This window comes from Pipistrellus hanaki (assembly GCF_964339955.1).
Source record: "Pipistrellus hanaki genome assembly, chromosome: 3".
Taxonomy (NCBI): Eukaryota; Metazoa; Chordata; class Mammalia; order Chiroptera; family Vespertilionidae; genus Pipistrellus; species Pipistrellus hanaki.
Genome location: NC_140505.1, coordinates 77,305,063 through 77,329,946, shown reverse-complemented (window position 1 = coordinate 77,329,946; position 24,884 = coordinate 77,305,063). Strand labels below are relative to the sequence as shown.

At 41.0% G+C, this 24,884-nt stretch overlaps 1 protein-coding gene and 1 pseudogene across 2 annotated transcripts in view; one reads left to right on the top strand and one right to left on the bottom strand.

Annotated features, from left to right (window-relative positions):
* COG3 (component of oligomeric golgi complex 3) overlaps window positions 1–16,689 on the bottom strand; it is a 76,664-nt gene extending 59,975 nt beyond the window's left edge. The window contains exon 1 of the mRNA XM_084879361.1: window positions 16,360–16,689. Within this exon, the coding sequence (XP_084735487.1) occupies window positions 16,360–16,533 (174 nt within the window). The 5' untranslated portion in view covers window positions 16,534–16,689. The remainder of the gene's footprint in view (window positions 1–16,359) is intronic.
* LOC311618590 (60 kDa heat shock protein, mitochondrial-like) lies at window positions 111–15,184 on the top strand (annotated as a pseudogene). The gene is made up of 5 exons: window positions 111–150; window positions 12,795–12,908; window positions 13,118–13,213; window positions 13,506–13,880; window positions 14,108–15,184. The product of its transcript is annotated as a 60 kDa heat shock protein, mitochondrial-like (transcript).
* Window positions 16,690–24,884: the final 8,195 nt, after the last annotated feature.

Below are 24,884 nucleotides of genomic sequence, written 5' to 3'. Positions count from 1 at the left end.
ACAAAAGCATAACTATTCTTGAATCCATCAGAGGGCTGAGATTACAGAGTATCCAAGTACCTTAAAATCCATGTGAGATGGGCACCTCCAGAGAGAGACAGAATGTTAGCATGATCATGGAAAAAGAAATAACAAGCAGCATAGAAGAAGGTAAGAATTCTTACAAATTGTAAAAGGCTGGGGTGTAAGTACAAAATGCCTGGAAGCTACAAACACAAAAGGATTTAGCACCCACACATGGTTTTCTTCACAGAGCTCCATGCTCCCGAGAAAGAATAAGTGGTGCAGGCCTCAAAAAGGAGATGGCTGTGGGAACGAATAGCATAAAGCCTCATCCAGACCCTTCTTCCCAGTGGAACCAAACTCTAAGAAACTAAAAAAACAAACAAACAAAAAAAAAAAACACCCTATTATCCCTAGAACACAGAGGAAGACCCACTAAGGCTGGAGAAAGAGAAGAGAAAACACCACTAATCCTACAAGAGAGACAAGACACAATCCAAGACCTAGAACAATAGAAGTCTGCTACGGCCAGAGGAGAGCAGAATCAATGCGAAAGCTCCATCTCCAAGACCCACAAGCAAAGCGCCTGCATCAGACTGAGGCTAGGATGACAGAAAACTCACACCTACCCTCACTACCAGGCTAGAAAGCACCAGCATCTACTGCTTATGAGCGGGGCAAAGCACAGACACTCTCTGAGACATAGGCACACAGCTTACCAAACGCTGAGGGCAGAGGAGAAATGTTAAGAAAACCCTGCAGAAACCCAGCCCCAATGCTATGCAAAAGGTAACACTAGAGAAATTTGAAACCAAATTCTCTCTCATCACTGATGTTTTTCTCTCCCTCTCCCTTCCTCTCTGAAATCAATAAAAATATTTTTTTAAATACCCACAGTGGACTTATCAGTACACTCAACAGCTCAAGAATCAGTGAACTAGAAGATAACCAGAGCAATAACAAAACTGAACCTAGCTCAACTCCTGACTAGAATGATTCAACTCCCCACAATAAGAATCTAACTGAAGAGGTGTTCTTATTTCAACACACAAATACTATTTTCCTCATTCTGAACTGTCCTGAACACAATGTCCAGTATTTACTCAAAATTACATTAAAAAGCAAGGGAAGCCTTGGGTGGTGCGGCTTAGTGATTGAAGTGTTGGCCCACCCACCAAAGGGTCAGAGGTTCTATTCCGCGCATGTAAGTGAGTTGCGAGTTCAATCCCCAGTAGAGGGTGTGCAGGAGGCATTCAATCAATTATATTTCTCTGTCATCGATGTTTCTATCGTTCTATCCCTCCCTCTTCCTCTCTCTCTAAAAGAAAAAGAATGAATAAAAACATATTTTAGCCGTAGCCAGTTTGGCTCAGGTGTAGGTCTGCAGACTGAAGGGTTCTGAGTTCAATTCTGGTCAAGGGTACATGCCTGGGTTGCAAGTTAGATCCCCAGTAGGGGGCATGCAGGAGGCAGCCAATCAATGATTCTCTCTCATTGATGTTTCTATCTTTCTCTCCTTCTCCCTTCCTCTCTGAAATCAATAAAAATATATTTTAAAAAATAAATAAAATAGCCGAAACCGGTTTAGCTCAGTGGATAGAGCATCAGTCAGTCTGCGGACTGAAGGGTGCCGGGTTCGATTCCTGTCAAGGGCATGTACCTTGGTTGCGGGCACATCCCCGGTAGGGGGCGTGCAAGAGGCAGCTGATCGATGACACTCTCTCATCGATATTTCTAACTCTCTCCCTTCCTCTCTATAAAAAAAACAATAAAATATATTTTTAAAATAAATAAATAAATAAAATAAAAATAACATGTATTTAAAATACAGAAGAAAAATAATAAAAATAAATAAAAATCAATGGAAAATATCCTCAAATGGGGATTAACAAAAAAATCTATAATAAAAGGGTAATATGCTAATTAGACCAGACAGCTGAACAACCTTCCAGATGGCTTCTGTGAGGGCCAAACCCCTTGCACAAATTTCAAGTATCAGGCCTCTAGTAATAATAATAAAGCAAGGAAGGGGGTGGGGGAACAACTCATTGCCAAGAGACAAAGCACTCAACAGAGCCAGAATCAGAAATGGCCTGGATACTCCAACTATCAGATAATGAATTTAAATAACTGTAATTATATTACTAATATGTAACTAATAGGTTAGTTATAAAGGCTCTAGTATACGATAGATTTAAAATAAATGAACACCTTTTAAAGGAGAAACCAAGATGGCGGCATAGGTAAAGACCTAACTGCAGCCTCACACAACAATTTCATTAAAATACAAAATGGACATTACCCAGAACTACAGGAAAGTCGACTGACTGGAAATTCTACAACGAGAAGGAAAGAGAAAACCAGAAGGAAAATCAGAGGGGCTGTAAAAGCCTAAGGTACGGAGACACGTTGCGCACGAGGAAAGGACAGAGCCTGAGAGGAGGGGGATGCTGAGTGCCTGGCTGGCATTCCCTAGCGAAAAGGAGATAAAAGCTCTGACTGTGCTGAACCCCAGTTCCGACAGCACTGAACCCCAGTTCTAGGCCAGACCCTGGGGATCCAGGCTCATACAGAGGGAACCTGGGCTGTAAGGCAGAAACTCAGGGGAGAGGTGAAAGGAAGTCCCAGAGGCATGCACATTGCGCGCAGAGAAAGGATGGTTGACTGTGCCGCTGGATTGCCCTAGCAGGAAGGAGACAAAAGCTCCAGACTGCTCTGAACCCCACTTCCAACCCCACTTCCAACTGAACTGAACCCCAGTTCCGAGAGCCTAGACTGTTTGGTAGTGGGCGAAACTCATGGGCACCTTTCTCTCAGAGGTGCTTGCAGCCAGTACCGAAGGACACTGAGGAACAATGAGACTCAGGAGCCTCATAGGGCAGGGCTGACAGAAGCCAAGGCTGTAGGCTCCACCCTGAAACTCCGCCCCATCCAAGCTGAACACAGAGACTTTTAAGGCTACCAACTCAGGGAAGCTGCGAAAATTCCCAGACAAGGAAACTGATCACAAACGAAAGAAATGGAGGACAAAAAGCGACTGGATATAGAGTTCAAAACCACGCTTATAAGGTTTTTCAAGATTCTCCTAGAAAAGGCTGATAAAATAAACAAGACCTATGAAGATATGAAAAGGGATCAACAAGAAATAATGTGGGATCAACAAGAAATATGAAGGATCAACAAGATAGAATATATTGTCTGGAATAAAAAATATTATACAGAGTCCTAAAAACAGAATGGAAGATCACAAGAATCAAGTCAAAGATTTGGAACATAAAGAGCCAGAAGACACTCCTCCGCAGAAGCAAGAAGACAAGAGAATGCAGAAAGTTAAAGATAGTGTAAGAAAACTCTGGGACAACTTCAAGCGAACCAACATCAGAATTATAGGGGTCCCAGAAGAAGAGAGAGAGCAAGATACCGAAAACATACTGAAAGAAATGGTGACAGAAAACTTCCCCCACTTGGTGAAAGAATTAGACTTACAAGTCCAGGAAGCGCACAGAACTCCAAACAAAAGGAATCCAAAGAAGACCATACTAAGACACATCATAATTAAAATTCCAAGAGCAAAAGACAAAGAAAGAATAGTAAAAGCAGCAAGAGCAAAGCAGGTAGTTACCTATAAAGGAGCACCCATATGATAGCTGATTTCTCAACAGAAACCATGCAGGCCAGACGGGAATGGCAAGAAATATTCAAGGTGATGAATAGCAAGAACCTACAGCCAAAAATAATCTACCCAGCAAAGCTATCACTCAGAATCGAAGGCCAGATAAAGAGCTTCACAAATAAAAAAAAAAGCTAAAGGAGTTCATCACCACCAAACCAGAATTATATGAATTGCTTTTCTTTAGGAAGAGGAAGAAAATAGAGATAAAAATTATGAACAACAAATACGTAACTATCAACAAGTGAATCTAAAAACCAAGGGAATTACAAAAATCTGATGAACAATATTAACTGTTGAATATAATAGAATCAGAAGTATGGAAGGGGAGTGGATTGACGATTCTCAGGGAAAAGGAGAGTGAGGGGTGTGGGAAGGGACTGAACATAAACTATGCACCTATGGATGAGGACAATGAGGGGTGGGGAAAGGGCAGAGAGTGGGGTGGAAACCTGGTGGAGGGGAGCAATGGAGGGGGGGGGGAAATGAGGAACATTTGTAATAATATGAACAATAAAAATTTATTAAAAAATAATTTAAAAAAATAAAAAGCTCAAAAAAATAAAATTAAATTAAAAAATAAATGAACAGAGAATCCAAGATGGCTGCTCGGGTAGGCACCTAGCCGCAGCCGCACGCAACAATTTCAATAAAATACAACTAAAATATAAAATGGACATTACCCAGAACTACAGGAAAGTCGACTGACTGGAAATTCTACAACGAGAAGCAAGGAGAAAACCAGAAGGAAGGGTGGAGGAGCTGTAATAGCCCAAGGTACGGAGACACGCAGCGCGCGCGGAGAGGACGGAGCTGGAGAGGAGGGAGGCCGAGTGCCTGGCTGGCGTTCCCTAGCGGGAAGGAGATAAACACTCCGACTGTGCTGGGCCCCCAACTGCTCGAACCCCCGTTCTAGGCCAGACCCCGGGGACCCAGGCTCATCCAGAGGGAGCTGGGCTGTAAGGCGGAACCCGGGGAAGCGGCGAAAGGAGGTCCCAGAGGCGCGCACACTGCGCGCAGAGAAGGGATGGTCGGCTGTGCCGTAGGACTGCCCTGGCGGGAAGGAGACAGGGGCTCCAGACTGCTCTGAACGCCATCTCCAACTCCACTTCCAACTGAACTGAACCCCAGTTTTGGGCCCATTGCGGGAGAGCCTACACTGTTTGGTAGCAGGCGAAAATCGAGGGCACCTTTCTCTCAGAGGTGCTTGCAACAAGTACTGAAGGACCCTGAGTCTCAGGAGTCGCATAGGGCAGGGCTGACGGAAGCCAAGGCTGTAGGCTCCACCCTGAAACTCCGCCCCATCAGAAAAGCTGCCTGCGAAAATGCCTAAACCAAATAGATCACAAACGAAAGAAATGGAGGACAAAAAGCGACTGGATATAGAGTTCAAAACCACACTTATAAGGTTTTTCAAGAGTATCCTAGAAAAGGCCGATAAAATAAATGAGACCTATGAGGATATGAAAAGGGATCAACAAGAAATAAAGAATACATTGTCTGAAATAAAAAATATTATACAGAGTCCTAAAACCAGAATAGAAGATCGCAAGAATCAAGTCAAAGATTTGGAACATAAAGAGCCAGAAGACACTCCTCTGCTGAAGCTAGAAGGCAAGAGAATCCAGAAAATTGAAGATAATGTAAGAAACCTCTGGGACAACTTCAAACGATCCAACATCAGAATCATGGGGGTCCCAGAAGATGAGAGAGAGCAAGATATCGAAAACATACTGAAAGAAATAGTGACAGAAAACTTCCCCCACCTGGGGAAAGAATTGAACTTACAAGTCCAGGAAGCACACAGAACTCCAAATAAGAGAAATCCAAAGAGGACCACACCAAGACAAATCATAATTAAGATTCCAAGAGCAAAGGACAAAGAGAGAATATTAAAAGCAGCAAGAGCTAAGCAGGTGGTTACCTATAAAGGAGCACCTATACGATTGTCAGCTGATTTCTCAACAGAAACCATGCAGGCCAGACGGGAATGGCAAGAAATATTCAAGGTGATGAATAACAAGAACCTACAGCCAAAAATACTCTACCCAGCAAAGCTATCACTCAGAATCGAAGGTCAGATAAAGAGCTTCACTAATAAAAAAAAAAAGCTAAAGGAGTTCATCACCACCAAACCAGAATTATATGAATTGCTGAAGGGGGTTCTTTCAGAAGAGAAAGTAAATAAAGATAAAAATTATGAACAACAAATACGTAACTATCAACAAGTGAATCTAAAAACCATGGAAATTAAAAAAAAAATCTGATGAACAATATTAACTGTTGAACATAATAGAATCAGAGGTATGGAAGGGGAGTGAACTGACGATTCTTGGGGAAAAGGGGAGAGGGGAATGTGGGAAGAGACTGAACATAAACTGTGCACTTATGGATGAGGACAAGTAGCAAGATACAAAACAAATACCCAGAAATCCATGCAATTTTATACACTAATAAAGAACTTTCAGAAAGGAAAACTAAAAACAAATCCAATTCACAATTGCTTTAAAAAAAATAAAATACCTAGAAATAAATTTAACCTAGGATGTAAAAGACCTGTACTTGAAAATTATAAGGACCAAAGAAAGAAACTGAAGAAGACACAAATATGTGCAAGAATATACCATGTTCATGGATAGGAAAACTTAACATCATTAAAATGTCCATACCCCCCCAAACAATCTATATTCCAAAAATTTATATAAGACCTCAAAAGATATCAAATAGCTACAGCAATCTTGAGAAAGAACAATAAAGTGGAAAGAATCATGCTATCCTAAATCAAACTATGCTACAGACCATAGTATTAAAAACAGCACGGTACTGGCATAAAAACAGACTTATAGATCAATGGAACAGAATAAGAAGTCCAGAAATAAACTCACACCTTTCTAGTCAAATATTTGACAAAAGAGGCAAAAACATACAGTGAGGTAAAGACAGTCTAATGGTGCTGGGGAGAATGCAAAAAAACAAATGAAACTAGACCACCTTCTTACACCATACACAGGAATAAACTTAGAATGGATTGAAGACTGCCCTAGCTGTTTTGGCTCAGAGGACAGAGCCTGGGGACTGAAGGGTCCCAGGTTCAATTCTGGTCAAGGGCACATGCCCAGGTTACAGGCTCAATCTCCAATGGGAAGTGTGCAGGAGGCAGCCAATCAATGACTTTCTCTCATCATTGATGATTCTATCTCTCACCCTCTCTCTTCCTCTCTGAAATCAATTAAAAAAAAATTTAAAAAGACTTCTTTGTAAAAAAAAAAAATGGATTAAAGACTTAATGTTAGGCTCGAAACCATAAATACCCTAGAAAAAAACATAGGCAATAAAATTTCAGACATTTCTCATAGCAATACTTTTCCTGGCATATCTCCTCAAGCAAGGGAAAACAAAAGAAAAAATAAAGGGGATTACTACTACTTCAAACTAAAAATTTCTTGCACAGTGCAAGAAAGCATCAACAAAATGAAAAGACAAACCACAGAATAGGAGAACATACTCACCAACAATACACCTAATAAGGAGTTAACATGCAAAATTTATATAAAGAATTTATAAAACTCAACACCAAGAGAACAAACAATACAATTAAAAAGTGAGCAAAGAACCTGAAGAGTGTGTGTGTGTGTGGGGGGGGGGGGGGCGTGCGGAGGGGGGTACCAATGGTAAGATATGTACACAGATAATAATTTAATTTAAAAAATGGTAAAATAAATAAATAAAATAAAATAAAATAAAAATAAAAAAAGAACCTGAAGAGACACTTCTCCAAAGGGGACATTCAGATAGATGGCTAATAGACATATGAAAAGAGGCGCATGGGGTGGGGGATTGGATTAGGGGGTTGAGGTATGTGATACCTTAATCAATAAAGAAATTTAAAAAAAAAAAAAAAAAAAAAAAAAAGAAAAGAGGCTCAATGTCACTAATCATCAGAGAAATGCAAATTAACCACAATGTGGTATCACCTCACACCTGTAAGAATGGCTCATTAATAAATCAACAAACAAGTGTTGGCAAGGATGTGGAGAAAAACGAACACCTTGTGCACTATTGGTGGAATGCAGACTGGTGCAGCCACTGTCAAAGTAGTATGGAGTTACATCAAAAAATTTAAATTGGCGGGGGGGGGGGGGGGGGGGTGTGTCAATCGGGTAAAAAGGCGACAAATATAAAACTTCAGACAATAAAAAGAATTTTAATTGGTACTGCCTTATAACCTGCAATTCCACATCTAGGAATATAATCCAAAGAAACCCCAAACACTAATTCCAAAGAACATATGCACCCCTATGATCATTGCAGCATTATTTATAACTAGAGGCCAGGTGCACAAATTAGTGCACAGGTGGGGTCCCTCTGGGTGGCCTTCAGGGATCAGGCTGAAACCCACAGTCCAATGCTGCCTGCAGTTCCTACATGCCGTTCCCACTCATCCCGGCCCACTGTGCCTGCCGTGGACGCATGCCCAATCAGTCCCGATTGAGAGAGGCTGGTGCTGCCACAGCGGCGCTCACCAGCCATGAGCTCTGCATCTGTCGCCCTCCCAAGGGGAGTGACCTGCAGGATTGGGCTGAAACTGGCTCTCCAACATCTCCGAAGGGGTCCCAAATTGCAAGAGGACACAGGCCAGGCTAAGGGACCCTACCAGTACACAATCAGGCTGGGGAGGGATGGCGGAGGGCTCTAGGGCGTGTCCAGCCCATCTCCCTCAGTGCCGATCGGCTGGACCCCTGCAGTAAGCTAACCTAATGGTTGGAGCATCTGCCCCCTGGTGGTCAGTGGATGTCATAGTGAGCGGCTGATCAACCTTACGATATCATTAGCATAATACACTTTGATTGGTTGTTCAGTTGTTCTGCATATTACCCTTTTATTATATAGAATAGCCAAGATTTGGAAGCAGCCCAAGTGTCAAGTAGATGAGTGGATAAAGAAGGTAGGTTTACACTATGGAATACTACTCGGCCATAAAAGGAAGGAAATCTTACCCTTTGTGACAATGATTGACCTGTAGAGCATTACACTGAGTGAAATGAGCTGGTCAGAGAAAGACATGTACCATATGATTTCACTCATATTTGGAATCTAACAAACTGAACTCCCAAGCAAAATAGAGACAGACTCATAGATAGAGAGCAGGCTGACAGCCGTTAGTGGGCAAGGGGTAGAAGCTGGAGGGGTTTGAGCAATAAAGAAAAAAGAAAAGACTCATGGACACAAAGAACAGTGTGGTGACTGCCGAGGTGAGGAGGGTGTGGGGGGAAGTGGAGGAGAGTATAGGGAGGATTAATGGTGATGGAAGGAGACTTGTCTTGGAGTGGTGAACACACAATATAGTGTACAGTTGATGTGTTGTGGAATTGTGTACCTGAAAACTGCTTAATTTTGTTAACCAGTGTTACTCCGATAAATTCAGTAAAAAGGGAAAATAGCATATGAGAAAATCTTCTATTAGGCACAAACTATTTTCTTTTCTCAAAGTACCTGGAACAGAATGTCAAATCAGGAAGTAGGGTGGTGGTGTCACAAATTTTCCTGTCTGACCTCTCACTCACTCCTGAAGTGGAGATGACTGGGTGTCTCTGACTTATCTGCCCTGTCCTGGATTCCAAAAGGAGCAGACACTTACCACCAGAGAGAGAAGAGCACAAATCTAGCTTCCTGATTGGCAGTCATAGAATACTATTGTCTAGTTTATGCAAATAGACACACTAACATATTAAATACTAATTACAATAAGCTATCTGGCCTTGCCTGACCAGCTGAACAGGTCAGCAAGCAAATACATCTTGACTTCTTGCACTGGGTTAGAGAATATCACTTTTATAAACACTCTAATCAATTTATTCCTTAAATGAAACCTGATGTTTCTGTCTCTATTTGCAACAAATCATTGAAAAGGTAAAGACTGAGTCGAACCTTCTTTGAGGTACTAATCTCTTGTTTTCTTACCTTTGGTCTGAGTGGCACTTGTACCAGCTCAGGATCATAAGATTCTAATCTATTTTTTTAGGTGTTAAACATTTGGAGGAGGAAAAGCACATGAAAAAATATTAGCAGGTAGCTTGCCATGTGCACTTTACTTACCTGATTTCATTTCCTTCTTACAACTCATGAGGTAAGAGTTATCATAAAGAACAAAACAGCCCGGCCGGCATGGCTCCACGGCTGAGCGTTGACCTATGAACTAGAAGGTAAGTTTGATTCCCAGTCATGGCACATGCCCAGGTTGTGGGCTAGATCCCCAGTGTGGGGTGTGCAGGAGGGAGCCAATTGGTGATTCTCATTATCACTGATGTTCTCTCTCTCTCTCTCTCTCTCTCTTCTTTGAAATCAATAAAATAAATATATATTTTTTAAAGGGCAACTTACTTTAAAAAAAAAAAAAAGAAAACATGCTCAGAAAAGTTAAACATCATGTCTAAGGTTGCACAGGCTTTAGGAAAACAATTGTAACAGTAAATTACAAGTAAATTTCAGGAAAAATTATTTTAGTCTTTTATCAAGAATTACTAAGTCCGGTCTGGCCCGTACGGCTTGGTGGCTGACCATCGACTCATGAACAAGAGATCACAGTTCCATTCCCCGTCAGAACACAAGTCTGGGCTGTGGGCCCAACCCCCAGTGTACAGTGTGCAGGAGGCAAGCAATCAATGTTTCTCTCTCATCACTGATGTTTCTATCTCTCTCTCCCTCCCCTTTCCTCTCTCAGAAATCAATAAAAAAGTATTTTAAAAAGAAAAAGGATTACTAAGTCCAGCAGAAAAGAAAATGGTCCTCACTACTGAAGGAAAAAAAGCCCTGGCTACAGAAAACCAGTCTACCTAATATTTACTGAAAATTTTCCACCACAAATTCCCTTACCTAACACTAAATAAAAAGGTATAACTCCTTTCCAAGATAAATTTAGTTCTCCTCCATAAAAGAGAAAGCTATTTTCTGAAGAAGTTAATGGCTTTATGATATTTGCAGAGTTGGCTGAACTCTTGATATTCAACTAACTTGCCTAGTTCCAGCTGTTCAGGATGTAATTTATTTCATGAAAATTGTGAAACACTATGGAAAATCCTTTAGAGATAGACTGCTTGGACAAAGTAAAAATTTAGGCATTCTTTTTTCAGCACCACTGTTAAAATGAGTGGTAATGGAGGAGAAGGGAGGGGAAAAAATCAATTCTAAGTCTTCCCACCAGACATACAAACACTTTAGAAAAGGGAAATGAGGGCTATGGAGAGCTGAAGAGCAATGAGAACTCTCCCTTAAAGATTCCAGGTTGGGTAAATAACAGGTTATTTCATTCTGCATGTACCAGAAGACCCTCACTGAATGCTTGAACTTGTCAAGCTCATCCCCTATCCATGACTGCATTACTTTTCCCTCCAACTTAAATATTTAATGCTTGTCTTTGCAAGACTAACTTCTTGTTTTCCATCATGAGTTCTCATCTTAGACTGTTCCTCTCTTAGAAAGACTTTCTGCTTGCCTGAAGGCACACCTCATCCCTTAGTGTCATACCAGCCTGGTTTTTTTTTTTTTCTTATGTCATGGATCACCATCTGAAATTACCTTTCTTACTCTTTTATACATGCTCATGATAATCACAATTATGTCAGCAACATGAGGTCAGGGATCTTTTTTAAAAAAATATATTTTATTGATTTTTTACAGAGAGGAAGGGAGAGGGGTAGAGTTAGAAACATCGATGAGAGAGAAAATCGATCAGCTGCCTCCTGTACACTCCCTACTGGGGATGTGCCTGCAACTAAGGTACATGCCCTTAACTGGAATCCAACCTGGGACCCTTCAGTCCACAGGCTTACACTCTATCCATTGAGCCAAACCAGTTAGGGCAAGAGACCTTGACTTACTTATCTTTCTATCCTTAATTCTTAGCCCACAGCATATATGTTCAATGACTGCATTAAGGCTAATTATATCAATAGGTATTATATTGCATAAATGTGAAAGAATGGGGTGAAAATGAAGATTCCATTTACTTCACTCAAAACCCTTGCCTTTAAGTTCAACGAGAGTAAGAAATAAAAGTTTATGACCCATGACAATAAAAACAAACTGGGGCCAAAACCGGTTTAGCTCAGTGGTAGAGCATCGGTCTGCGGACTGAAAGGTCCCAGGTTCGATTCCGGTCAAGGGCATGTACATTGGTTGCGGGCATATCCCCGGTAGGGGGTGTGCAAGAGGCAGCTGATCGATGATTCTCTCTCATCGATGTTTCTAGCTCTCTATCCTTCTCCCTTCCTCTCTGTAAAAAATCAATAAAATATATTAAAAAAATAAAATAAAATAAAACTCTCAGCATTTATTTGTATCATTAAGTTTTAAAAAAACAATTGGGTTATATTTCTTGTGAAATACCCTCACCCCTGCTGTGATGTCCATCCTGCTTCAGTATAGGCCAAATCAAACCGACTAGAATATTTACAGAGCAAATAACTTCGATTGTCCAGATCATAAAAGACTTTGATCAAACCAAAGAAATTTCCACCTACTTCCTCATTTATTTAAAATTCACTTCTAGCATAGCATCGTAGAGGTGGACAGAGAAAACCAAGAAAGAACACCTCAATTTTATGGCAAAGCATCCTATCTAATAAAAGGGTAATATGCAAATTAACTGTCACTCCGTCACAAATATGGCAACACCCAGAGCCACAAGATGGCAGCGCCCAGTCCTCTCAGGCCCGCCAGAGTCCCCCAGTCCCAGGGTGGTGGCTCTCACTGAGGGACCTGGTGGAATGCTTGCTTCATTGCCCCAGCGACGAGGCAGGTGTTCCACGCCCAGCGGGGACGGGCTTCTGGGCCACACCCGGGGCAGCGGGCATGGAGTGGCCAGGCCCCACAGAGAGCTACTGGCACACTGATTTGTGTGCAGGGCTATTAGTGAAATAAAAGTGAAGCAACTTTCAAATCAGAGTTCTTAACCTCTGAAGTTTGAAGGCAGAAAAAAAGTTAAAAGTCTCTAGAAATTTAATCTCTCTTTGGACACAATTCTAAATCATATAAAAATAATGTTTTCATCCTCACTTGCCACAGCCTGCCTCACTGCTCACATGCCCTGCTAACCCCACAGAAATGCTTTGATTACATGAAGTCCTTCACCAGATTAGGCCAGTGTCCAGAGCACTGGCTCCTTATCACACTCAGACTTATGCCAAACATATAAAAATTGGTGCAGATGCTTTAGTCTTAATACTTTAAGGTAGGGGTGAGGGATGTCAGGCCCCTGGGCCAAAATCATTTGGTCTGGCCCTGCCAAGGCATTAGGGATGAGTTAACCAAATGTCTAACCAAATATAGCATGTTAATTTTCAAAACTGATAATTTTGTATGGCCCTCAAGTGATGTTATAAGTATATAAATGGTCCTTCGCAGAAAAAAGGATCCCTCCCCCCACTTCCCGGCTGTAAGGTGTAGACCTTTTAGTTGATGCTGTAGCTGTTACTATGGGGCCAAAGGGAAGAACAATGATTACTGGACAGAATTAGGAAAGTCCCAAAGTAACAAATGATAGTGTCATCAAGCCCTAACTGGTTTGGCTCAGTAGATAGAGCGTCAGCCTATGGACTCAAGGGTCCTAGGTTCAATTCTAGTCAAGGGCATGTACCTTGATTGCGGGCACATCCCCAGGAGGGGGTGTGCAAGAGGCAGCAGATCGATGTTTCTCTCTCATCGATGTTTCTAGCTTTCTATCTCTCTCCCTTCCTGTCTGTAAGAAAATCAACATATATATATATGTATATATATATGTATATATATATATATGTATATGTATATATATATATGTTTTGGTTTTTTTTTAAAGATGGTGTGATCATTGCTAAAGTCCATTGACTTAAAAGATAAATACAAAAATATTAGCACTAAATTTGTTCAAGATGTTGCCAATAATACAAATGGAGGGGCTGGGGATGGCACTACTGTTGCTACTGTACTGGTACATTCTGCTGCCAAGGAAGACTTTGAGAAAATTAGCAAAGGTGCTAATCCAGAGGAAATCAGGTGTGATGTTAGCTGTTGATGCTATAATTGCTGAACTTACAAAACAGTCTAAACCTGTGACAACCCCTGAAGAAATTGCTCAGGTTGCTATGATTTCTGCAAATGGAAACAGAGAAATTGGGAACATTTTTCCTGATGCAATGAAAAAGGGTGGAAGAGCCGAAACCAGGTTGGCTTAGTGGATAGCGCATCGGCCTGCGGACTGAAAGGTCCCAGGTTCAATTCCGGTCAAGGGCATGTACATTGGCTGCAGGCACATCCCCGTGGTGGATGTGCAGGAGGCAGCTGGTCGATGTTTCTCTCTCATCGGCGTTTCTAGCTCTCTATCCCTCTCTCTTCCTCTCTGTGGAAAATCAATAAAATATATATTTTTTTTAAAAGAAAGAAAAAGGTTGAAAGAAACAGCATCATCACAGTAAAGGATGGAAAAATACTGAATGATGAATTAGAAATTACTGAACGCATGGAAACTTGATCGAGGTTATATTTCTCCATACTTCATTAATACATCAAAAGGTCAGAAATGTGAATTCCAAGATGCCTATGTTCAACTGAGTGGAAAGAAAATTTGCAGAGTTCAGTCCATTGTACCTGCTCTTGAAACTGCCAATGCTCACCGTAAGCCCTGGTCATAACTGCTGAAGGTGCTGATGGAGAAATTCTAAGTACACTCATTGTGACTAGGCTAAAAGTTGGGTCTTCTGGTTGTAGCAGTCAAAGCTCCAAGGTTTGGTGACAATAGAAAGAACCAGCTTAAAGACATGGCTATTGCTACTGGTGGTACCGTGTTTAGAAAAGAATTAACCCTAAATTTTGAAAATGTTCAGCCTCATGTTAGGAAAGATTGGAGATGCTCTTGAAAGGAAAAGGTGACATGGCTCAAATTTAAAAACAAACTCAAGAAATCATCCAACAGTTAGATAGCCAAAAAGGAATATGAAAAGGAAAAACTAAATGAATGTCTGGCAAAACTCTCAGATGGAGTAGCTGTGCTGAAGTTTGCTGGCACAAGTGACATGGAAATGAATGAAAAGAGCGTAACATGCCCTCAATACTACACAAGCTGCAGTTGAAGAAGACATTGCTCTGGGGAGGGGTTGTGCCCTGCTTCAGTGCATTACAGCCTTGGACTCATTAAATCCATGAAAATAAATTTTAAAAATTGGTATAGAAATTATTTTTTAAAAAGCACTCAAAATTCCTGCAATAAACATTGCTAAGAATGCAGGTGTTGAGGGATCGTTGATAGTTGGCCTCAGAAGTTGGTTATGACACTATGCTTGGAGATTCTGCGAATATGGTATAAAAGGAATCATTGATCAAACTAAGATTGTAAGAACTGCTTTATTGGATGGTACTAGAATGGCCTCTCTGTTAATCACAGCAGAAGTTGTAGTCACAGGAATTCCTAAAGAAGAGAAAGACCCTGCAATGGGTGAAATGGGTGGAATGGGAGGTGGTATGGGAGGTGGCATGTTCTAATCCTAGACCAGTGCTTTACCATTATCGGCGAGAATCTGAGAGGGCGCTCAAGGTGGTGCTTCAGAGAAGTCACTTGAAGAAAATGACTGAAGAAAAGGATGGCTAACGTTAAAGAAAACCACTATAACCATCAGTTACTGGTTTTAGTTGACAACATACATAAAGATTTACTGCTGTCATTATCCATGCCTACACATAAATTGTTTTGTATTTTTTATAAAGATATTTGTACATTCCAGATAAGTGTAACAGCCATGCACCAATATACATCTTTCAACTTAAATAGAGGCATTTTTACTACTATTCTGTTAAAATGAGGATTTTCATGTTTGCCATCATCCAGGGAAAAGTTATGCAGCCTTTCTGTGGCGAGTAAGAATAACTGTGTACAAAGTAGAGAAATATCCAATTATGTGACAACCTTTGTGTAATAACAATTTTCTTAAAATTAAAAAGAATGCTTCCAACATCAAAAGCCACTATCATTCCTAATAAAATAATCCTCCTAAACCTGGCCTCAGAACTAGAAAAGGGTTGTCAAACATCTGACAATTCATAAAACGCTATTATAACGAACCGAATTGAACCACACTAGCAGTAACACGCATACTATCCCAAAGGTAATTAGGATTAAAAACGTTGACGCTAAAACCAAAATCCAGCCTTATCGAATAATGTATTGACCCAGCTTTCAAAGAAAATTCATTTTCATTGCCTTCCAATAGGTACAATAAATCGACCTCCCCTGACCTGCACTCTTCAAAGTGCGATGAATGAACTGTCCCTCGGGGTCAGGGTTTGGTCTGTCCCGTGGGAAAAGGACGCTGCGCTACTCACGAAGGTGGTAAACGAATGCCAACAGGAGGCTGTTCTGAAGCAAAGCATTTCGAGTTCGGTGCCCTTTCCTTCTGCGAGACGGTGGGCAGCAGCAGGGACACCAGAGACACCGGGGCAATAAGCCCGGGGCAAGGCTCCTGGCCAAACGCCCAAGCCATGCCGCCAGGGGAGGGCGGGCGCCGGGGCAGCCGTCCCCGCGCGGGAAGGGAGAGGGAGCCCAGACTGTGGGGGCCTCTCCCCCCGGAGCCGCCGCCGGGGCCAGGGGGCGGGGGTCTCCCGGGCCAAAGTCCACCGCGCGCCGGAGGAACGCCCCAACCCGGTCCGCTCCGGCACCTCACCTCGGCCGGCACGGGCAGGTTCTCCGCCGCCGCCTTCAGCTCCAGCACCGAGTCCGTCTGCCGGTCGGTCAGCGGCGCCGTGGTGTCGGGTCTCCGATCCCAGAGAGCCAGCCTCTCCCGGGCGTCCGACTCCGCCGCCGCCTCGGGCAGCGGCAGCAGCGCCGCCTCCGCCATCGCCGCCGCCCCCGGGGCGTCAGCTGCAGCGGGCACTGGGGACCCCGAAGGACTGGCCCGGGCCACTTCCGGGAAAGACGGGCTTCCAGCTAAGCACCGGCGGCAGGGCTGGGCGTACCGGAAGGAACCACCTGAACCCGGAAGCGCTTCCAGTGTGTGGGCGGAGCTGAGGTCAGGACAGACGTGGCTTTAAACCGGTACAAATACTTCCGGTTGCGCTGTAGACGTGGAGGGAGAAGCCTAAAAGACCCTGACGGAAATAGAAATGCCCCTACCGGAAGTCTTTTCCTCAACATCCATAACTTTATTGTTACGTGTTGCTCATGACAGTTGTACTAAATTACTCTGCCGGCAGGGGCTTGCTCCAGATCTACTACTGCCTCTGCTCACAGCTGGGTAGTCTGGGTGGAGTGTGTGTACTGTGTGATTGCCTTGGTGACCTGTTGATAGTTTCGGTTACCTGGAACAAAACCACAAATACAAACATTTCCAACAACCAATAACTCCGCTGTTAGAAAACTAATTTATGAAAACATAAAAATTCAAAGATATGTGTGCAGCGAATATCATTACTAGCACTATCAAATAATCGGAAACAATCTAAATATTCAACATTGAAGAATTCGGTCAATAATCCATGGCACAGACATGTAATTGGAATATTATTCTGCCACTTAAATCATGTTGTAGAAGAACAGGGGCAAGGGAGTAGGGGATGGGCTGGAGGGGATCAATGGGAGGAAAAGGGGCATATGCAATACTTTCAAGAATAAATAATTATTTTTTTTAAATCATGTTGTAGACTTGAACAACAAAAATACAATAGTATTGGATCATAATCTTTACTAATAAAAAGGTAATATGCTAATTAGACCGGGTGACCAGATATCTTCCAGACATGGGGCAACCAGGCCGACAGAAGGGTAGTTAGGGGGGGCAACCAGGCAGGCCAGCAAGGGAGCAGTTGGGAGGCAACCAGGCAGGCCAGCAGGGGGGTAGTTGGGGAGCAGTTGGGAGGCAGGCAAGCAGGCTGGCAGAGGGGCAGTTGGGGGGCAGCCAGGCAGGCAGGCAGGTGAGCAGTTAGAACCCAGTGGTCCAGATTGCGAGAGGAATGTCCAACTGCTGGTTTAGGCCCAATGCCTGATTGGAGAGGGTGCAGGCCAGGCTGAGGACACCTCCCCCCCAATGCACAAATTTTGTGCACCAGGCCTCTAGTTTATAATAATATACTCATGAGTCCATACTAATATAAATAATTGAATTAGTAAACTGGGGAGAAGAGACAATCTACCTTACAGAAAAATTCCAAAACAATAAATATGGAATGAATGAGGAAAATAATAACAATTGTAGCAGGCGATATGTAAAGATGGGTGCTAAAATTAGTGGTTGAAAGTTGGAGGAGAAACAGAAATTTGCATTGGAAAAATAATCTCCCCAAGGTATGTATTAATAGCAAGGGGAGCTATTAGCTTTACAGTGGAAATGCCTGGCATACATTACCTTAACCAAGTAATCAAAGCATCATCATAAAACTCCTAACATGATAGATCAAGGACACAATATCACTTCAGTGGTATTCTTGCCAAAAATGCAAAACCACATTCTAAATATGAGAAAACATCAGGCAAATTCAAATTGAGGGATGTCCTACAAAATTCACCAGTATTCTTCAAAAGTGTCAAGGTCATAAAAAATTAGGGAAGATTGAGGAACTGTTACATACTGAAGATGAGATATGACAATTAGATGCAATGTTGGAACCTGGATTGGATCCTGAAATAGAAAAAGGGAAAACTACAGAATAAAATACAGATATTCCAACAAGGTCTGTAGTTTAGGTAACAGTATTATGCCAATGTTAATTTCCAGTTTTGATTATTGCACAGAGTTATCTAGGCTGAATGAAGGGCACACCCGAACTCTGTACTACTTTTGCAACTTTTCTGAAGTCAAAAATTATCTCTCAAAGTCAAGAGTTAAAACTCTAATGTTGTAGAAAATATTTATCTGTTTGGAAAAAATATTGTGATATAATTTTAGAAAAGACAGTCTATGATTCTATTGCCCAAAAGAAACACTCCCAAAACATTGACAGACGGTTGGGATTACTAATAAGTAATTTTCTTATTTTCATCTTCCTCTGTCTCCTCCTCCTCCTCATTTTGCAATGAATTCTGCACTAAAGAGCAAGGTTTTTGTTTTAATTGTTCAACCCAGCTTCAGAGTATTGTTTCTCCATCACATCAATCCACCACTATTTCCTAAAGAAAGTCATCTTGTAGATATGTACAGATACGTACATCTACCTGTTTAAGTAGCTAAAACATTCTCTTCAGATCAGACTGACCTCTAGTTCCCAAAATCTCAGAAATGAAGTTAATCCTCTTGAGTTTTGTGATGACAAACACCACAAAATATAAATATATATTCAACAGCCAAATATGAACGAACTCTCTCTCTCTCCCAAATGCATTTCCATGGCAGATTTTTCCAAATTCATGATCAATCTATTCTCTTCTAAAATTGTCTAATTCCTTAAAATATTTTTACCAACTGGTGGTTCATGATGCTAGAAGTTAGCAACGCAGGTTATGGTATCGCTGAAAAAGATTTGTGCCAACGCTGAATGTTTAATGAGCTATTGTGAGGTGAAATTGTTACCAGGAAACCCCGGGTGGGCTTGGGCTGCCTGTTGCACTGTCCAATAACGAAGGCAGGGTTGATTCATATAAGGTGATTATTGAGAAGGCCAGACAACCAAGAAGACAAGGAACATCCAAAACCTGTCTTATACCAAGGTGCAAGGGATATGATTATATTGGGAGAATGAACTAGGATGAAGTTGAGAACAGAATACAATTGCATTCAATCCTGGGGGCCACAGAATTCAACTATTGTTCTTGGTTGTTAAGCAATGAGATGATGTCTTGGCTCCTGGTGGGGTTGGCCTGGCCATGCTGAGTGGCCCTGCTTGCTTGCTGGGTACAGTGTACAGTGTCCGCAGCTGAATCACATCCTCAATCACTTCGCTTGGGATCAAAGGAAGTATGCAGGTGCACCGGCCTAAGAAATGAAACTCGGAAAAATGTAACCCTCTATTCCCATAAGTATATGTACTCTAGAATTTCAAACTGATATGATTATCTTTCAGATTAATTCAGGCACTCTACCTACCAGATTATAAACCCCTACACTTATCAAATGAGGGAAGAGAAAGGTGGATAATGCAGCACAAGAATGCCTGGATTATTCTTGATTTGAAGAATTGAGGGAGCTAAGGAAGAACAGATGTGCCTAGTCACCAGCTGGCTCTGTAGGGGTGGGGAAGCAACAAGGACAGTGAAACAGAGTAATAGCAGTTTGTATGGGGTGTTTTAATTTTGCAGAATACTAGCATAGAAGTTATATACATTGTATATATATAACTGATTTCAGAGAGGAAGGGAGAAGGTGAGAAAGATGGAAATATCAATGGTGAGAGAGAATCATTGATCAGCTGCCTCTTGCACATCCCACAATAGAGATCAATCCCATGACTGGGAATTGAACTGTGACCTTCTGGTTCCTCGGTCAATGCTCAACCACTGAGCCACTCTGGCCAGGCAAAAGTTATATACATTTAAACAATATAGTGGTTGCTCAAAATATAGTAGAAACTGAATTTTCTGCTTCAGACTCTAGTGTTCTTTTTGGTATGGACAAATATGATCTATATTAACAAATAGTAACCTCTCCCCAACCAAAGAAGTACAAATTTCCTACAATGAATCCATGTTTATACTCTGTATTACAAGTCAAATCTCTTCCTGTTTCCAGCTGATGATTAGCTTATTCCCAGAAGCACTGGAGGACATGACAAATAAGTTGCAGTTTTCATTTTCTACTATAATTCTTACAATATATTTATTTAACTCAAGTTTTGATAACTGTTCCCATAAATTAATTCAAATTGATATAATAAATACTCATATTGCATGTATCTGTGTGTATGTACATAGTAAGATACACACACATATTCATATTGTGTGTATGCAAGTGGGGGTGGGAAAGGCAATGAGAAGACACAGGCTATCTTGTCAAAAGGACAAAGATGAGGTCAAAGTTGTCTCATCCCTAAAGATCAAGGTCCCCATATTACAGTAGATAACATTTTGTTTATGTTATTCAGATTTCACTTTTAATCACTAAATTGCAGTCCTATAGATAGGGTAGGAGTTATTCTCTTTCATTTAGACAAAAGTAAACAAAACACAGAATATGAAGTTAGTCATCAAAGATATTTGGGAGAAGGAAGGAAAAAGGTCACCTTTATATGCTCTTTGAAGAGGGAAATTTGCCCAACACTTATCAAAACAGAGGGCAGAGAAACAAAGAGAAAGATTGCCCTATTATTCAGCAATTATGTCCCTGAGGATTTACACTAGAGAAATCCTTGAATATTCAAAAAGTACATGTAAAATATAGTTCATAATGAAGAAAAATGGACACAATCTAAATATTTTTCAATAGGGGAATAGTTTAGTTCCTATTATATATTGCTACCTAACAAATTGCGCCCTAAAAGAACCACCATTTTGATGTTATCTTTCATAATTCTGTGAGTCAGGAGTTTCTTCAGGGAACATAAGAATCATCACCCTAGCTGATTTGGCTCAGTAGATAAATTGTCACTTGTGGACTGAAGGGTCCCAGGTTCTAGTCTGGTCAAGGACACATGCCCGGGTTGTAGGCTCAATCTCTCATAATTGATCTTTCTATCTCTCTCACCCTCTCTCTTACTCTCTAAATATATATATATATATATATATATATATATATATATATATATATATATACACACACACACTCACACACACATATATACATATATATGTGTGTGTGTGTGTGTGTGTAATTTTTTAAAGGAACTTTAACAACAACAAAAAATCGTCTCTGTTCATCATGTCTAAAATCATAGCTGGGGTGACACAAATACACACAGTCTGGACAGCTGGAGACTGACTACACATCTCTACATCCTCCTGTAGTCTCAGTGCTCCTCTGATGGTCATTCACATGGTCTCTCAGGGGCTTATGGCTTAGAGATAGTTCCCCAAGGCTAATGTAGAACTAGCCTCAGAAGTCACAGGAGATCACTTCTGTTGCATTCTCTGCAAAGCAAGTCACTATGGGCAAGCCAGACCCAAAGGGAGGGAAATTGACTCCAATTCTCAGTGGAAGGAGGAGCAAAGAACAAAATAGCAAACACAATTCAACAGCATATTAAAATGATTGTACATTATGACCAACTTGGAATTATTTCTGGAATGCAAGGATGGTTCAATGAATGAAAATAATCAATGTAATATACCACATCAGCAGAAAGAAGAAAAAAGCCCACAATGAACATCATACTCAATGTGAAAGATTGAAAGCCTTTCCTCTAGGATCAGGAACAAAGCATGGATGTCCACTTTCACCACTTCTATTTTACATAGTATTGGAAGTTCTAAATGGAGTGATTAGGCAAGAAAAAGAAATAAAAAGCATCCAAATTGGAAAAAAGGTAATAGTACTCTGCTTGAAGATGATATGATCTTACATGTAGACACCCTAAATATTCCACCAAAAAAACCTATTAGAACTAATAAATAAATTCAGCAAAGTAGCAGGATACTAAGTCAACACACAAAAATAGGCTGGATTCCTCTGCATGAAAAATGAACAATCTGAAAAGGAAATTATGAAAATAAATTTTATTTACAATAGCATTAAAAAGCATAAAATACTTAGGAATTAACTTAGCCAAGGAAGTGAAATACATGTACAATGAAAACTAGAAAGCATTGCTAAAAGAAATTGAGACATAAATAAATGGAAACACATCTCATGTTCATGAATTAAAAAGTTTAATATTGTTAAAATATCAATACTACCCAAAGCAAGCTATAGATTCAGTGTAATTCCTATCCAAATCCCAATGACAGTTTGTGAATAGATTCACCTTAAAATTCATATGGAATCTCAAAGGAATCCCAAATAGCCAAAACAATCTTTAATAAAGAACAAAATTGGAGGATTCACACTTGCCAATTTCAAATTCACTATTGATGAAATTGTAAAATGGTACAGTCATTGTGGAGCAGTATGCAGTTCCTCAAAAAATTAAAAATTACTGCCGAAACCGATTTAGTTCAGTGGATAGAGCATCAGCCTGCGGACTGAAGGGTCCCAAGTTCGATTCCGGTCAAGGGCATGTACCTTGGCTGCAGGCACATCCCCAGTAGGGGGTGTGCAAGAGGCAGCTGGTTGATGTTTTTCTCTCATCGACGTTTCTACCTTTCTATCCCTCTTCCTTTCTCTCTGTAAAAAATCAATAATATATATATATATTTTTTTTAAATTACCATATGATCCAGGAATTCTTTCTGTAAATATATACAAAAGAGTGAAAGCAGGGACTCAAAGAGATATTTGTACACCTATGTTCATAACCATTCACTGTAGCTAAAATGTGTAAGTAACCAAGTATTCATCAACAATGGGTGGATAAGCAAAATGTGGTCTACACAAATAATGGAATATTATTCAGCCTAAAAAGGGCAGGAAACTGTAATATACTATAATATGGATGAATCTTGAGGGCATTATGCTAAGTCAAATAAGCTAGTAATAAAAGGATGAATACTGAATGAGTCTACATATTGAGGTACATAAATTAGTCAAAAATCATAAAAACAGAGAGTGTAAGGGTAGTTGACAGGAGCTATTGAGAGGAGAGAATAAGGAGTTGTTTACTGGGTATGGAGTGTCAGTTCTACAAGATGAAGTTACAGTGGTGACAGTTGCACAACAAATGTATTTAAGACCACTAAACTGTATACTTAAAAATGGTTAAGTTGAAACCGGTTTGGCTCAGTGAATAGAGCGTTGGCCTGCGGACTAAAGGGTCCCGGGTTCGATTCCGGTCAAGGGCATATACCATGGTTGCAGGCACATCCCCAGTAGGGGGTGTGCAAGAGGCAGCTGATCGATGATTCTCTCTCATTGATGTTTCTAACTCTCTATCCCTCTCTCTTCCTCTCTGTAAAAAATCAATAAAATATATTTTAAAAAATGGTTAAGACAATAAAATTTGTTATGTGTATTACACTACAAAAAAAAAAAAAAAGGATCCAGATGTAAGTTCTGGGATCTTATCTTCTAGCTTGGGCCTATAACAATGCCACAGACATAAACGCTGCTAATGAATTAAAGGACCAAGATCCACTCAAGACAATTTATCTCAAAAGTTCTGGAGATGGGTGGTGGTGGTAGCTGTACTGGTGTAGAGGACCGAAGAAACCCAAGCGATGCTTAGAGAAAGGAGTTACACAGCTTCATTACGCTGCTGGTCTCAGAGGAGCTGCCTCCAGAGTCTGAGCAAACCAATATGGTGGAAGCCCTTCTTTTATCCCCTTTTGGTTTCTTTGTCCCGCAAATATGGATGGGGCTTCCGGACCTTTTGTGGGCTTTGCAAAAAGCCCCGTGGGTTGGGATGGAGACCTTGGCGCCATATCTAAGGGCCTGACCGGGTGCGAACTCTGATAACCCCCTCCCGGGGTTGTGTGTTGTTCATGGTTTACGGCCTCTGTAAAATGTGAACATTTAGGTGACAAGTCTTGCAAGACCAGATTGTGGTAAAGGGGCAGTGACTAAATTGTAGATGATCAAGAATGTACATTAGGTGACTGATACAGATTCAGATTGCTGGTCCCCCACCCCCCCAAACATCAGGGTTACATTGGAATTAGCCTTTTAGCCTTCATAGTACTATAGTGTGAATATCCTTAATGTCACAGAACTGTACACTTAAATATGGCTTAAATGATAAATTTTATGTATATTTTACCTCAATTTTTATAAATCTTAGCCTGAACACAGGCTGACAGAGGTTCTGATTTCTCTGTAACTTGGTTAATAAAGCAATCAGTAGGAAATGCTACCTGGAGCACTCTCATCCCAATTCTCACTGACTCCTTGTGACCCTGAGGTGGCACAGCACATTAAGAATCCCAGAAGTAAAGAGCAAATCTTAGTAGGCTGCTTCCATTTAATGCAAGAAGTATTTATTGCACTACTATGTGAAAATTATTGTTTTGTTTTGTTTTTTAAAATATTTTTTTATTGATTTCTTACAGAGAGGAAGGGAGAGAGATAGAGAGCTAGAAACGTCGATGAGAGAGAAACATCGACCAGCTGCCTCTTGCACACTCCCTACTGGGGATGTGTCCTCAGCCAAGGTACATGCCCTTGACCGGAATTGAACCCGGGACGTTTCAGTCCGCAGACTGACGCTCTACCACTGAGCCAAACTGGTTTCGGCAAAT